Source organism: Paroedura picta, unplaced genomic scaffold (genome assembly GCF_049243985.1).
Source record: "Paroedura picta isolate Pp20150507F unplaced genomic scaffold, Ppicta_v3.0 Ppicta_v3_sca25, whole genome shotgun sequence".
NCBI classification, from domain to species: domain Eukaryota; kingdom Metazoa; phylum Chordata; class Lepidosauria; order Squamata; family Gekkonidae; genus Paroedura; species Paroedura picta.
This window is the reverse complement of record NW_027518622.1, coordinates 479,766-494,226: the sequence shown is the minus strand read 5'-3', so window position 1 is coordinate 494,226 and position 14,461 is coordinate 479,766. Positions and strand designations below refer to the sequence as shown.

The following is a 14,461-nucleotide window of genomic DNA, read 5'->3' as shown; positions in this document are numbered from 1 at the left end:
GTTTGGGTTTGGGCCATTTAAACCCTATGCTTCACCCCCCCCTCCATGGACGGAATCAAAATGGAGGTTTTAAATGGCTGACAGCCATTTCAGCCTCGCCCCACACAGACACATGCTAAAATGGCTGTCAATCCTTTAAACCTAGCAGCTTGATAGGTCTGCTTGTAAACTGTGACGTTTAAAAGGCTAGCAGCCATTTAAAACCTGATTCATTTCCCCCCCTTCCAAACAAGAGGAAGTGAAACAGAGGATTTAAAATGGCTGGCAGCCATTCAGACTCACAGCTGACAGGCGTCCGCATCCTACTATGAGGCAATTGTGCTCCCTCCTGCTTCAGCCTCACACACGTATGTCAGATGTGAGACTGGCAGCCATTTAAAAACCTCCATTTTGCTTCCCAATGTTTGGAAGAAGGGGAAGTAAAACAGAGGTTTTAAATGGCTGCCAGCCCTTTCAACCTCACATCTGATGGGCGGATCTGTCAAGCTGTAAGATTTAAAGGAATGGCAGCCATTTAACAATCCATTTCACTCCCTCCCACTTGGAAGCAGGGCGCACACCTGTCAGATGTTAATTAAAAATTAATTCTCCAACCCTTCTGGGGCCATCAAAAACCTTAGGATTTCACAAAATACCTATTGAGAAAGCCTGTGTTTAATCCAATTAATGGTTCTTCAGGTAAGGTGACCAGATTTTAACATTGGTAAAGTGGGACACCATTGGGGGGGGGGGTTCTTGATTAAAATTTGGTCTATATGGAGCAATAATGTTTTTCATAGAACGCATAGAACGCAAACGTAGTATTGTAATATATATATAATTTCAACATAAGTACAATTTGCTAGGTGCCCCCAGGTGTCCCTCCAAAAGTGGGACAATCTGGTCACCTTATCTTCAGGGCATTTATGAAATATACAAGATCTATATTCCATTTCATCAGTGAAAGCTAGGTAAATACAAACTATCATCTAACCTATGTTGTCATTAACATTTGATAGAAATGGCACCCACCTAACACCACTACACAGAACTCGTTTCCTCTGATCTTTGATGTGCAGATGGCAACCACATAATCTGGAAGTTTCTGCTGACGTTTCATTTCAATCAGAGATCGCAGTGTTTCTGAAATGCCTTCAGCAAGTGAATTCTGACTAACCACCACATGCACCATATCCTGGGAGACACTGGCAATTAACCTGGCAAGCCATGGGAGTTGTGCAGGCGACAAGGAGATATACTGAGCACTCATTTGTAAAGACTGTTCTCTCACAGTGAATTCCTGCATAGCTTTCAGCATGATCTGTTCAAATTCTTCCCTGAGAGGTATCTTATCAGGACCTGCAATTTTTTAAAAAAGGAATAAAACTTATTTTCCAAAATCTCTTCCAACAAGCTACAAAGCTACATTATAATAGTGTCCAGACATGGATATGATACCATACTTCACTTGAAACATGCTACAGTTGTAAATCCTATAAATGTGAATTAGGTAGGCGGACAGTCGAGCTAGAAGGCCTTCTGGTTCTCTCAGTGTTAATGAATCCATAATGCTATACTTTTAAGAGTTCATATTCAAGGAAAATTCAAGATGAACTTATTTTACTGACCTACAAATCAGTCAATCATCGGAAACTGGGATGACCACTATACCTTGTGTTAAACTAACTTGCGTTAGGAATCAGGCACTTCTACACTTTTGTAATCCCAGACAAGATTTTTACAAGAGTGGAAGGAGGCTTGCTTAATTTTTAGAACTTTATATTTAAGGCTGTTTCACATATATAGAGCACCTACACACATGAAAGACTCCAAACACTTACTACTAAAACATGGAGGCCATTCACATGAGGCAGAATGTTCATAATCTTTTTAATGTATACACTAGCCCAATCACAGGAAGAGTAGCCACTCAAGGGCCAAATGAGTCCAAGAACATGGAAGAAAATGTCTTTTGGGAAAACAAGGAAACTGACTCAGCGGAAGGAGTGGTAGGTGTCACTTTTCTTCTCTGAGGACAGAAGTAGTGTCTGGATAATGCTGCTTTTTGCTTTATTAAGATACTGTATTACTAGAAAAATGTACTAGTGTAATAAGGCAGCTGTTTGCCTGTTTTTAAATGGCAGTAAATCCGAGGGCTCTTCGAATATGGTAAATTAGACTATTTACAGTAGGAAAAATCATTAACGGTGCAATACTTTCTCAGGAGCAATCCCCACAGAATATGATAGACCTGTTCGCTAGGCCTAACACAGGAAACAGCTGACAGTCTGCCAAAGGATCCATTATCATATCAGCACTGCAGCAAGGATTTGCACTCCACATTGACAAGAGGCCTGAACACTGGCACAGAGGAACGCAAAGTACTTAAACAAGACCAGTGACTGCACTTCCTGTCAGACTCTGAGGACCCCTGAGGAGCTGGCAGTGCTGCTGATTTAATAAAAATATCAAAGATATGCTGAACACCAATCAAAGTACCACTAGTCAATTAGCCATTGTAGCTGAGTCATTGGAAGTAGTCTACGAAGAACAAAGTACAACATACTCCAGTCCAATTTATTAATTTAAGATATTTCTATCAGTCTTCGTTCAAATCAGTATGAACAACTCCCAACAACAACTTTAAAAATATAACATAGGATTATTGCTAAAATCACATCAAATGCAATAAAACAACAATCAACACTGAGCCAAACAAAACCCACATTATAGCAGCAATGACATCATATTGAAACCATCAATAAAGGTTTATCAATATAAAAACATATAAAATGGCTTTGCAGTGATTGTATCTAAGATGGGGCAAGGCAATACATCAAATGAACAGACAACACAAACAACACAGCAATCAGTTCACTTGACTCATCAGCTTCTTATACCAATCATGCCAAAGAAAGATGGAGCCAATGCTCATGGTTGCCTTTCCAGAAGGATACCATATCAGATGACACCAAAAGCCCCTGAAAGATCCAATATCATTCAATAGGCTCACAGTTCTGTGTCTCTTGATGAAGGCTGGATCATCAGACTGGATCAAATCAGTCTAAGTTCCAAACCCAAGTCAGAAACTAGATTGGGTCCAGATAGTTCATAAGCCTAGAGTTGGACAGCCACTACATACTCAAGCGCCTTGGCCAGAAAAGCAATAGTTGTTTAAATAAATGGTCAGGGCTGAAAGAGAGGTTTTTCTGGACACATTTCAAAACTCTCTCTGTAAGGCAGTGAGACTATGTACTTCTTTAATGAACCATTCACTGCTTCCAGGATTCAACCAGGATAAGCCAAACAATCTACATGCTTAAATTATTTAAGGAATAGTTTTGAATTATCTCTTTTTATTGGATACTTCTGTCTATAAAATGTGATTAATTGTAACTCACTAGGTTCTGTTTAAGTATTTCTTTAGATTGCATATTCATACACACATAAAGAAAGAAAACAGATAATCAGGCATAACAAAATAACCAGTCTACTTTTTTGTTACATTTTTGTTAAACCACATACCTGTATGTTGTTCAAGAAAATCTTAAATACATAATATGAACCATAAATACCTTCACAAATATAGGTAGACATAATGGATAGGGCCTTCCTACTCAAAGTGAAATGTGGGTACATGTCAGAAAAGTCTAAACATTTCATCCAGGTGGACAATTGCACGGATCTAGACAAAAGTCTAGACAAAAGAGCCTCTTGTGGCACAGAGTGGTAAGGCAGCAGTCTGAAAGCGCTGCCCATGAGGCTGGGAGTTCAATCCCAGCAGCTGGCTCAAGGTTGACTCAGCCTTCCATCCTTCCGAGGTCAGTAAAATGAGTACCCAGCTTGCTGGGGGGTAAACGGTAATGACTGGGGAAGGCACTGGGAAACCACCCCGTATTGAGTCTGCCATGAAAACGCTAGAGGGTGTCACCCCAAGGGTCAGACATGACCCAGTGCTTGCACAGGGGATACCTTTACCTTTATACAAAAGTACAGGCTTCAGAGTCTCATTCACTCCCTTTTTACCAGTCAGTTCCTTTCAAATAATTCTATGAGCCTACACAGGGGCGATGAGCCTCTTGTGGCACAGAGTGGTAAGGCAGCAGACATAAGAGTCTGAAAGCTCTTCCCATTAGGTTGGAAGTTCGATCCCAGCAGCCGGCTCAAGGTTGACTCAGCCTTCCATCCTTCTGAGGTCGGTAAAATGAGTACCCAGCTTGCTGCGGGGTAAACAGTAATGACTGGGGAAGGCACTGGCAAACCACCCCGTATTGAGTCTGCCAAGAAAACACTAGAGGGCGTCACCCCAAGGGTCAGACATGACCCGGTGCTTGCACAGGGGATACCTTTACCTTTACACAGGGGCAGAGAAATAACAGCATATATGCAGCTATTGCCTTGCACAAAGATTTCCTTAATCTACAGGTACTAAATTGTGCCATTTATATAGAAGACATTGATTTCATGTAGGGATGCCAGCCCCCATTTTGGACCTGGGAATCCTCTGGCATTATAGTTCATATCCAAACTGCAGAGATCAGTTCCCCTGGAGGTTAGAGTCTACGGCATTGCACCCCACTGAAATCCCGTGTGTTCCCCAGGCTCCATCCCCAAATCTCTTATCAGTTTCCCAACCTGGATATGATAACCCTAACTCCCACCCCCTCTGGGGGCCAGGGGATAACTGGTTTAATCAGTTACATGCAGATTCTAAAGTGAGACAGCTACAGCAACTGTGGAGGAAGACTCATGACTAATTGGCAAGAGCAACTTATCGTTTGCTTATGAAGGCATATGAGATGGCAGTGAAAGGAGCTAAGTGAGTGTTTTATGCTTCCTCTGTCCTGCCCCAGAGCTCTCTCCTGGCACAACTATTTAGGTTAATTCACTCACTTACCACCCTTGAGGAAGGGTGCCAAAATTCTAGTCAACTGGTACGTGGCCGCAAGGGATTAGTGAGTTTTTTCGCAGACAAAGTCTTCTCACTGTGCCAGGACCTACCTGCAATGCTTGAGACAGAATTCAGATGCTAGGTTTCTCACAGGAACATCTTGGAAAGACCGTATCCAGCCAGTGCTGAGACAGCTGCATTGGTTACCAGCTACAGCCTGGATCAAGTTCAAGGTTTTGGAATTAATCTTCAAGACCATCCATGGTTGGGAGCCCCCATATTTATGGGACTGTCTACCTCCTTATGCCCCCCGTTCGCAGGGCACTTCGCTTTGTAGGAGCAAATCTGTTGGCAAACCCTGCCCTGAAAAAGGCTCACCAGATTTCGGCCAGGGCCTTTTCAGGCCTGGTCCTGACCTGGTGGAATGAGCTCCCAGGGGAGCTGAGAGCCCTGACCAAGGTTTCTAAGTTCTGCAGGGCCTGAAAATGGAGGTCTTCCACTAGGTCATTGGTTGAGGCCGAGGCAATTAAGATTGATGGCTGGCACACTGGGTTACTTTTATCTAACCCTCCTGAGAGTAGGGGGCAATCTGTTGATTGGGTTGCAAGGAGGGAGTCACATCTATTTTTTTGCCACAAGGAATATATTATTTATACTGTGAGGGTATTATTTATACTTGTGGAGTTTTATGATGTCACCTGCTACGAGCCATTGTACAGGAGTGGCAGGCTATAAGTCAAACATTCAATCCTTCTGAATGAAAAAAGCTTGCTACAACCGAAGGTTTGATACTCTAGGCAAACATGAAACCTATATTTTAGGACTGTAAAGTTTGGTGTGTGTGAGGTGGCTGCATCTCAGATAAGTGGATACTCCATCTCTTCAAAGTGTTCTGAACAGTAGCTGTGAAGAACTGCTGGGCAAGGGAGAGATTAACCCTGTTTGCTCCAGAATGGAAAACGTATGTTTCATATTTCAAATACTTGCTCATTCTCAATTCTGCTTTCCTAAATGTAAAGTACAGAACTACTCATATATAAAAAACAATCAACAAAACAAGCACCAATTAAAGCCCATGATTTGGTAGAACTGGTATTAAAAAGAAAAAAAATCAATTCACAGTGTAGTTTCTTACCTAATCGGACAAGATACTGTATTGTTAAAATAATCATGTTCTCCACACTTAGTAACTGACTCCCCGTCAAACCGAGAAGATCCAAATCCTTGTTTTCCAGCTGTGGAATTTTGTAGCAGTTCACTAGTAAAGGACTTACGACAATATCTCCAACATTCCCATAGAAATAGGGTAAAGTGCCATAACCTAAAAAAAGAAAAAACTTAAAACTATTTTGAAATAACTAATCAGTACTGTTGTTCATTATACATACTACAAGAGGGGCAAGAGACCAGTGATTCACAAGCAGGAAATTGGGGGCCTAGAATGCCACACTGAGACCTTGTAGATTGATGGATTCTGAAGACCATATTGCAAAAACATACCTTATCAGTGTATATACAAAGTGATGTGAAGAAACCCCACCTCTCTGTGTTTGTTCATAAATTTAAAAAAAACACAACTTCTGAAGGACACAATTTTGAGCAAACAAATGGGAGAAAGAAATGTCTTTTCGTTCTGCCGTTTTTTTGTTTTTTTTAACGTTCCAAATATATAATCTAAACTTGCCTTTGGATCCTGAAATTCCAGGTGCAGGTTTAATCTTGTCAATACATATCAAGAATCTAGAGGGTAAAAGCAGCTTGGTGTAGTAATATGGAACAAAAAAGTCCCTCAATTTACTAAGGATATTGAGGGCCAGGGCAAAGAAATGGCTGGGCAGATGGTAACAAAAAATGCAAATGAACGTGGGTGAGATTCCATTATCTGTGGTAGTAACAAGGGCATAATGAATGCACCTCTGAGCCATAATTGTGTATGTGCAATGGCAGACAGTGGAAGTTTTCTGGGTGTAAGAGAAATTCTATCTCAGATGCCCCAAGGATATAAAAAAATTAACAAGCTCCCTGTGATTCTTCTGTGATGTACTTTGCAGATAAAATTACTCATCCCCGCTAGGACTTAAAGAACATGTTCAGTTCCAGCATGTTATTGGAGCACAATCTAGTTCTAGATGTACAGATGACTTTCAGTTGTTCAAGCTTGATGAAGCAGACAAGTTGCTTTGAACTGTGCAGTCTCCCATGTCTAGGCTTGACCCTTGTGCTTGATGGTTGACAGGTGCATCTGGTTGGGTCAAGTGTGCCGTGGGAGATAATAAATACCCTCTGAGGGATGATGCATTTCCAACTGCTTTGAAAGAAGTAGCCATGAGGCTCCTGTTGCAGGTGTTCCTGGCCCTGAATGACCTAAACAACTATTGCTCAGGGGCCAACATTCCATTCTTGGGCAAGGTACAAATGTGGGTGGTAGCTTTACAATTTCAGACAATCTTGGAGCAGATTAATCTATACACATTTCTAGATTCTAGCCTTGGTTTAGAACAGAAATAGTGTTCATAACACTGATAATGCTTTTCAACAGGACACAATATTCCTTTTGATTCTCCTGGACTTCTCAATGGCTTTTGATATTTGGTCATGAGTCACTGAGTTTCAGTCTTTCTGGTCTTACTTGGCTGGCTTATTCCAGAAGGTGACTGGTTAGAAATGCACTTTCTGTCAGAAAGACAGCAGCCTCTGAAACTGTCTGAGAATTTTAAAACATGAGCCAAAATGTGATGGCCAGTTTACTGGGTACAGGGATCATATTACTCTTACATTGAAAGACCCCCCCCCAAATTGTTCATTTATCTCCAGGTATGATTCCATGCTCATTCTTAACTTTAATGCCCTAAACAGCAATACCCAAGGAACTACTTCTTTTTGTTTTGTCTAGACTGGCAGTCAAGATCCTCTTCCCAAGCCATGTTTTCTGTACTTCTGCCTGCAGGAAGTAACAAGAGACAGAAAATTTTCAGTGGAGGTCCTTTCTCTTTGCAACTTCTTCTGCCTTGAGGCTTGCCTGGCAGCACCTTTACTGTCCTTTAGGCACCCAGTATTCTACTCAAGATTTTAGCTGAAGAGTTCCAACTATTTAAGGTGTTTTATGAGTCTCCATCTCATCTGAGGGCTGTTTTTATTTATGAACCACCTAAAGCAGCTCCACAGGGAAGTGATATATCATTAATATGAACAAATAACTGGCATATCAGGGAGAGAGTCTTTATGTTTACTTATATATTGCTATCAATGTGCTGGATGTTTCAACAAAATACAGTTGTTGGCTGGGTTCTTCTAAAAAAGAAAGTTTCCAAACCTGGAAACAGGTCCAGCCATTTCCTGGGGCAAACTTGCTGAAGACACTGAAGTCAGATATCACAACTCATACAATGAAAGGAGTGAGTTTTTCTACTGAGGTACTTAATTCTCATGTGGAAAACTAGAAAGCAGAGATACAACCTGGACCGCAGTGTGAGATACAAAAACCGGCCTTAGGATATATACCAGGAAAAAGAAGAAGAGTTGGTTCTTATATGGTGCTTTTCTCTATCCGAAGGAGTCTCAAAGCAGCTTACAGTCACCTTCCCATTCCTCTCCCCACAACAGACACCCCGTGGGGGGTGGTTGAGGCTGAGAGAGCCCTGATATCACTGCTCAGTCAGAACAGTTTTTCTCAGTGCTGTGGCGAGCCCAAGGACACCCAGCTGGCTGCATGTGGGAGAAAGCAGAATCAAGCCCGGCTCGCCAGATTAGAAGTCCACACTCCTAACCACTACACCAAGCTGGTGATGACTCTACCAAACATACCCTTCCCAAAGTATCCCATCTCCACTCTACACCACAAAAGACAGCTGCAACAGAAACTATAGGCCACTTCCTCTCACCCCCCACCCAACATTTTTATGTGAGCCCAAGAAGGTTTTTGTCTTTCTGCCACTAGCCAACATTCAAACACAGAATCCACACCCAATCAAAGGCCCTAGAAGAGCCCACACAATCCCACACTTGAAATCTCATTTAATAAATTCACCTATAATGAATTTTGTTATATGAGGTTTATTTAACAGAGCAAACAAATAATAAACCAGAAACAGCTGTGAAGTCTATGATAACATGGGCATGTCAAACATAACAGGAGAGGAAAATCTGGATGAGAGAAACACTTGATTTTAGCAGTGTTTCAACTACTTCAGGGCCTATTTCAGGCACAAGCACACCTTCCAGCTTCCCAGCATCACCCCCTGTCTTGTCCCAGGCATTCCTCCCACAGGGCTTCATCTACATGTTCCCCTGTCTTAGTGACTGTTTCCCTCCTCATTGGGTGCCCTTCCATCTGCACTAAGGCAATCTTCTTGTTGGTTTTCCTCTTCAGAAGCGTGCTGCAGTTCACCTGTGCAGGGGAAGAAGAACTTTTTTTATCACTCTGCAGAGTTATCATTTAAGTCATGCTTGATTTCATTTCCATTTTACTACAGCTCTTTATTGAAGCAAATAACATATTTTAATGAAGTTCTGCATCACTTTTAATCCAGTGCATGGTTTTCTGCAGGAACGAAGAGTACAGGAGAAGATTAAGTAGGGAGGAAGGACTTGAGTGAAGGACAGGAACTAGAATGATAGCTAATCTTATTTTTCAGGCAGGAGATGAAGAGTCACATAATTTCCATACCCTCTCAAATACAACAAAAACGTCTGTCAATTACTACATGGCAGATTGCATGCATGAGTTGTGGAGAGAAGGGGAGAGGGGAAAGAAAAGAGCCAGGATTGGATTGAACTCACCTTCACACAGGCTTGCTTGACTAGCTGTTTTAGCACTCCATTGTCAGGAAAGATATTCTTTAGGATCTGGTATCCCACGGAAGAGGAGATGACTTCACTTGAACCAAATGGGAACCAGGCTGGTGACGACTGATATCAAAAAGATGGCAGGGCAGCTTTCTTGGGGTGGGTGGGTGGGTGGGTGGGGAAGCCGAGAGGATCTGGGGCGCATCCAGTTCAGGACAAGTCAGTCCAAACGGATGACTATGTAATATTGATAACAGCATAACACAACTTGGAAATGATGGTAGGGTGGTGAATGAGGACCATGTAGTGACCAAGGGAGAGGGAGGCAAGGATTGTTGAAGATGGAAACAAACTAAGTGTCTTTATGCTAATAACAGATGTTTCCTAGCCAAGATGCGGTAGCAGAGTGCTTGGTTCTCAATGAAAATTTATATATAGTATCTCAGAAATATGGTGAAAGGGGGAAAAATCTATGAGACACAGTCATTCCTGGGCCTAAGCTTTATAGACAGGAGACGGAAGAATGGGTTGGGAGAGATATTGCACTGTTCATCAATAAAACATAAAATTCAATAAGAAAACCTCAGGGGAATTAGCTCCCCAATAGAAGTGATATGGGTGGAAATACTGGTCTCTAAGGGTTAATTGCCAGTGGCGTTACTTACCAATTCATCTAATCAAACCCTTGAGGCTGATCTTAAGATGGAGAAGGAAACCAAAGAGGTGACTAAAGCACATATAATGTTGGTATATTGAAAGACTTCAACTACCCCCACTTCAACTAGGTAAACATCTGCATGAGTCATGCTGTAAAAGTGAGATTGCTAGAATCATAAATGACTATGCACTGGAGCAGTTGGTCACAGAGCCAACCAGAGAGGTAGTGACCTTGGACCTGCTTTTGAGCAGATCTCAAGATCTGATGTGAGATGTAGAGCAGTGACAACAAAGGGAATAGTTACTACAATGCTATTTAGTTTAACATTCATTCCTAATGTCTAAAACATAATATTTGTAACATTTGATTTCAAAAATGAGAGGATAGTTAAAATGGAAAAGGAAAAGGAAAAACAAGAAAGTCAGATCCCTAGATGATACTTGGAAGTGATTTAAAACTACACGAATAGAAGTCCAGATCAAATGCATTCAACTAGGGTCTGAACTCGCTGAGACAAAGAGAGGGGAAAAGACCTTGGGGTCATAGTAGATAGTTCAATAAAAGTGTCAACCCAGTGTGCTGCATCAATGAAAAAGGCCAACTGTATGTGGATAGGGGACTGGTTAGAAAACCGTATCCAAAGAGTAATTGCCAATGATATTTCATCAGATTGGAGAGAGGTGAGCAGAGGGGCACCATAGGGCTCAGTACTGGTTCTGGTGTTTGCCAACATTTTTATCAGTGATCTGGAATAGGGGGAGGAGTGATTCCTCATTAGATTTGCAGATGACACCCAATTGGAAAGAGTACAGAACACGCCAGAAGATAGAGTTCAACAAGATCTGAACATGCTAGAAAAGTGGACAAATGAGAATGAAGTGCAATTCAGTAAAGAGAAATGCAAAGTTCTACATCTGGGTCACAAAAATGAGAAGTAAGCACACTGGATGGGAGATACATTTCTGGGTAGCAGTGTATGTGAATGAGATCTTGGGGTACTTGTGGAATGCAAGCTAAATATGAGCAGACAGTGTGATGCAGAAGTAAAGAAGGTGAATGCAGTCTTGGGTTGTATCATTACATCATTACATCAAAATTGCAAGACGGCATAGTCCCACTGTATACTACATTGGTAAGACCACTCTGAAGTACTATGTGCAGTTCTCGAGGTCTCACTTCAAAAAGGATGATACAGACTACAACGAGCATGATCCAGGGCCTGGGGACCAAACCCTATGAAGAAAGGCTGAGGGACTTAAGAATGTTCAGCCAGGGGAAGACAAGGTTGAAAGGGGACATGATTGCTCTCTTTAAGTATTTGAAAGGTTGTCACTTAGAGGAGAGCAGAGACCGGTTCTTGTTGGCAGCCAAGGTAATACCAAGCATAGTAGTGGCTAGATATCAGAGAAAAAAATTCAATCATAGTAGTTCAGCAGTGGAATCAGCTGCCTAAGGAGGTGGTGAGCTCCCACTCACTGGTGGTCTTCAGGCAGAAGCCAGGCAGACACTTATCAAGGATGCTGTAGCCTGATCCTGCATTGAGCAGGGTGTTGGACTAACTGGTCTGTATGGCTCATTCCAACTTTATGAGTCTATATTAGGGATTGAAAATAAGAGGTCTGATATTGTAATTTGGGATAGGCACAAACTGGTATCAATTTTGACCAGTTCATGGCTCACGAAGCGATGTTCGTGAACAGAAGAACTTCCACAAATTTTGATGGAGTATGTGATGGTTCATGAAGAACAGATAGCAGGGTTTTACAACTCAATTGTTTGGTTTAAATGGTTCAGACCCATTTAAACCTCTACTTTCTGCTCCCTGTACTGGGGAACAGAAAGAAGGGGTTTAAATTTAAATCATTCACAGCCAATACAAACCAGTTTGGTTTGCAAACCAGTTTATCTATTTGTGGTTCTGTTCGTGGTTTAACCACAAACCTAACCGAACCACAAAAATACAGTTTGTACCCATCCCTATAGTGCTCATATATAGACCTATTGCAGCTTCATTTGGAATACTGTGTACAATTCTGGTCAGCATCTGTCAAGAAGGACATTGCAGAACTAGACAAAGTGCCGAAGAAGGCAACCAAGATTATTAGAGGATTTGGATCATATCCCATATGAAGAAAGGCTTCAAAGGCTGAAAACTTTGGGATTTTTCAATTTAGAAACAATACAAGGAAGGGAGAGGCATGATAGAGCTTTATAAAATTATACAAGGAATCGAGAGAGTTGACAGAGAAATTTTCTCCCAAAATATTAGAATTTGAGGGCACCCATGAAGTTGATGACCAGTAGATTCAAGACAGTCAAAGAGAAATATTTATTTACATAAAGGTAAAGGTATCCCTGTGCAAGCACCGGGTCATGTCTGACCCTTGGTGTGACGCCCTCTAGCGTTTTCATGGCAGACTCAATAAGGGGTGGTTTGCCAGTGCTTTCCCCAGTCATTACCGTTTACCCCCCCCCCCAGCAAGCTGGCTACTCATTTTACCGACCTCGGAAGGCTGAGTTCACCTTAAGCCAACAGCTGGGATTGAACTCCCAGCCTCATGGGCAGAGCTTCAGACTGCAGGTCTGCTGCATTACCACTCTGCGCCACAAGAGGCTCCTTGTGAATTTACATAGTGAATGATTAAAATGTGGAAGTCACTGCTAGAGGATGTAGTGATATCTACAGGGATAAACAGCTCCAAAAGAAGATTAGATAGATTCAGGGAGGATATCAGTGGCTACTAGCCAGAACGACTGAGGGGAACCTCCATATTCAGAGGCACTAAACCTCTGAATCCAAAAGCTAGGAAGCAACATCAGGAGAAGGTCTTGGCCTCTATGCCCTGTTATTGGCTATCCAGAAAAACTGGTTGGCCACTGTGTGAGACAGGATGTTTTAGCCTAGGAAGAGATGGCCAAGGCAGCTTTGATGTGAGGCTTCTGTACCACTGAACTGCCCAGCACAGCAGGAACTGAAATCAGGGGTGATGTCTTTTTGCTGCTACTAGATGCTTGATACTATTGTAGTGGGGCTTGGTCCTGGGTTCCATGTCAAAGATCTTGCTATATAAAAATTTCAGGAGACTGATCCTTTCACAGGACTGCAGGATGAGCCTGTAGAATACCACCTCTTTGCAATACTGATTAGTTAGCCATTATTGGGTTTCTTTACTCAACCACATGTTGATGGATGCCCTGGTCTCCCTGTCAGTACACTGCCTGGCCTTCATTTATTTGCCCTTGAGGTTCTGAAACCGAAATTATGTGATGCAGCAAGATAGGCGCTGGGATGCAAAATCCATTACTGCTCTGTGAAACAACAGAAGCATCCCAGGTGCTCAAATAAGAGAGCTACAAGGGCCTGCCTGCCTTGAAAAAAGGAGTGTTGCCCAGGGTGGCTCAGCAGGCAAGGCAAGTGGTATTCTGAATATTCACACTAATTTGTTTCAGTGGAGCTTTCCTTGATAGGAGATTTCCAAGGTGTTGGAAAAAGCATGCATAGGTTTAGTGACCATGGGGATGATCCAAGCACAGAGAAAATACCACATCGCCCAGGGCAAAGCAACAGGAATTCTATGGTATAGGTGTAGGACATGAAAAAAGCCACCCTTTGCTTTTATCTAGTTTCCTCCAAAAAATCCACTGACTTTGGTGAGTAAGTGTAAATGGATAAACCACTTTGTTCTTGGAGCACAAGCTATGAGGAAAGCCAATGCTCTGCTTGTGTTTGCTTCCCACTGTATCATGGAAGAGTATATGGAAAACATGTGTAATACATTTTCAAATCAAATGGAATTTTAAAACATTTTGTCTTAAACAAGGCAGCTCTCTGGGTCGCTATCCAGTTGTCTGGAGGTTGTGGTGGATTGGCTCAAGCAGTGTTGACTGACCCTGAATCCAGTTAAGATGAAAGTCCTCTGGCTGAATTGGCATGCTCTAGGTGAAATAGCACAGCTCCTGGCTCTTAGTGGAGTCCAATTAACAACTTCAGCCACTGTTAAGGACTTGGGTGGACTCTTCTGTATCAATGGAAATCCAGGTCACAAATATTGCCTGCCAGACATTTTATTGTCTCTGCCAGGCATGGCAACTGGCACCTTACTTGTCAGCATCCAACTTAGTCAGACAGATCAATGCAACAGTCACCT

The 14,461-nt window shown here is 42.1% G+C and overlaps 1 protein-coding gene across 10 annotated transcripts in view; it reads right to left on the bottom strand.

Annotated features, from left to right (window-relative positions):
- LOC143828397 (GREB1-like protein) overlaps positions 1-14,461 on the bottom strand; it is a 167,011-nt gene that overhangs the window by 49,474 nt on the left and 103,076 nt on the right. For all 10 annotated transcript variants that reach the window (XM_077318816.1, XM_077318825.1, XM_077318815.1 and 7 more), the window contains 2 exons: positions 6,006-6,191; positions 1,012-1,338 (listed from right to left, as the gene is read on the bottom strand). In XM_077318816.1, coding sequence (XP_077174931.1) covers positions 1,012-1,338; positions 6,006-6,191 — 513 coding nt within the window. The remainder of the gene's footprint in view (positions 1-1,011; positions 1,339-6,005; positions 6,192-14,461) is intronic.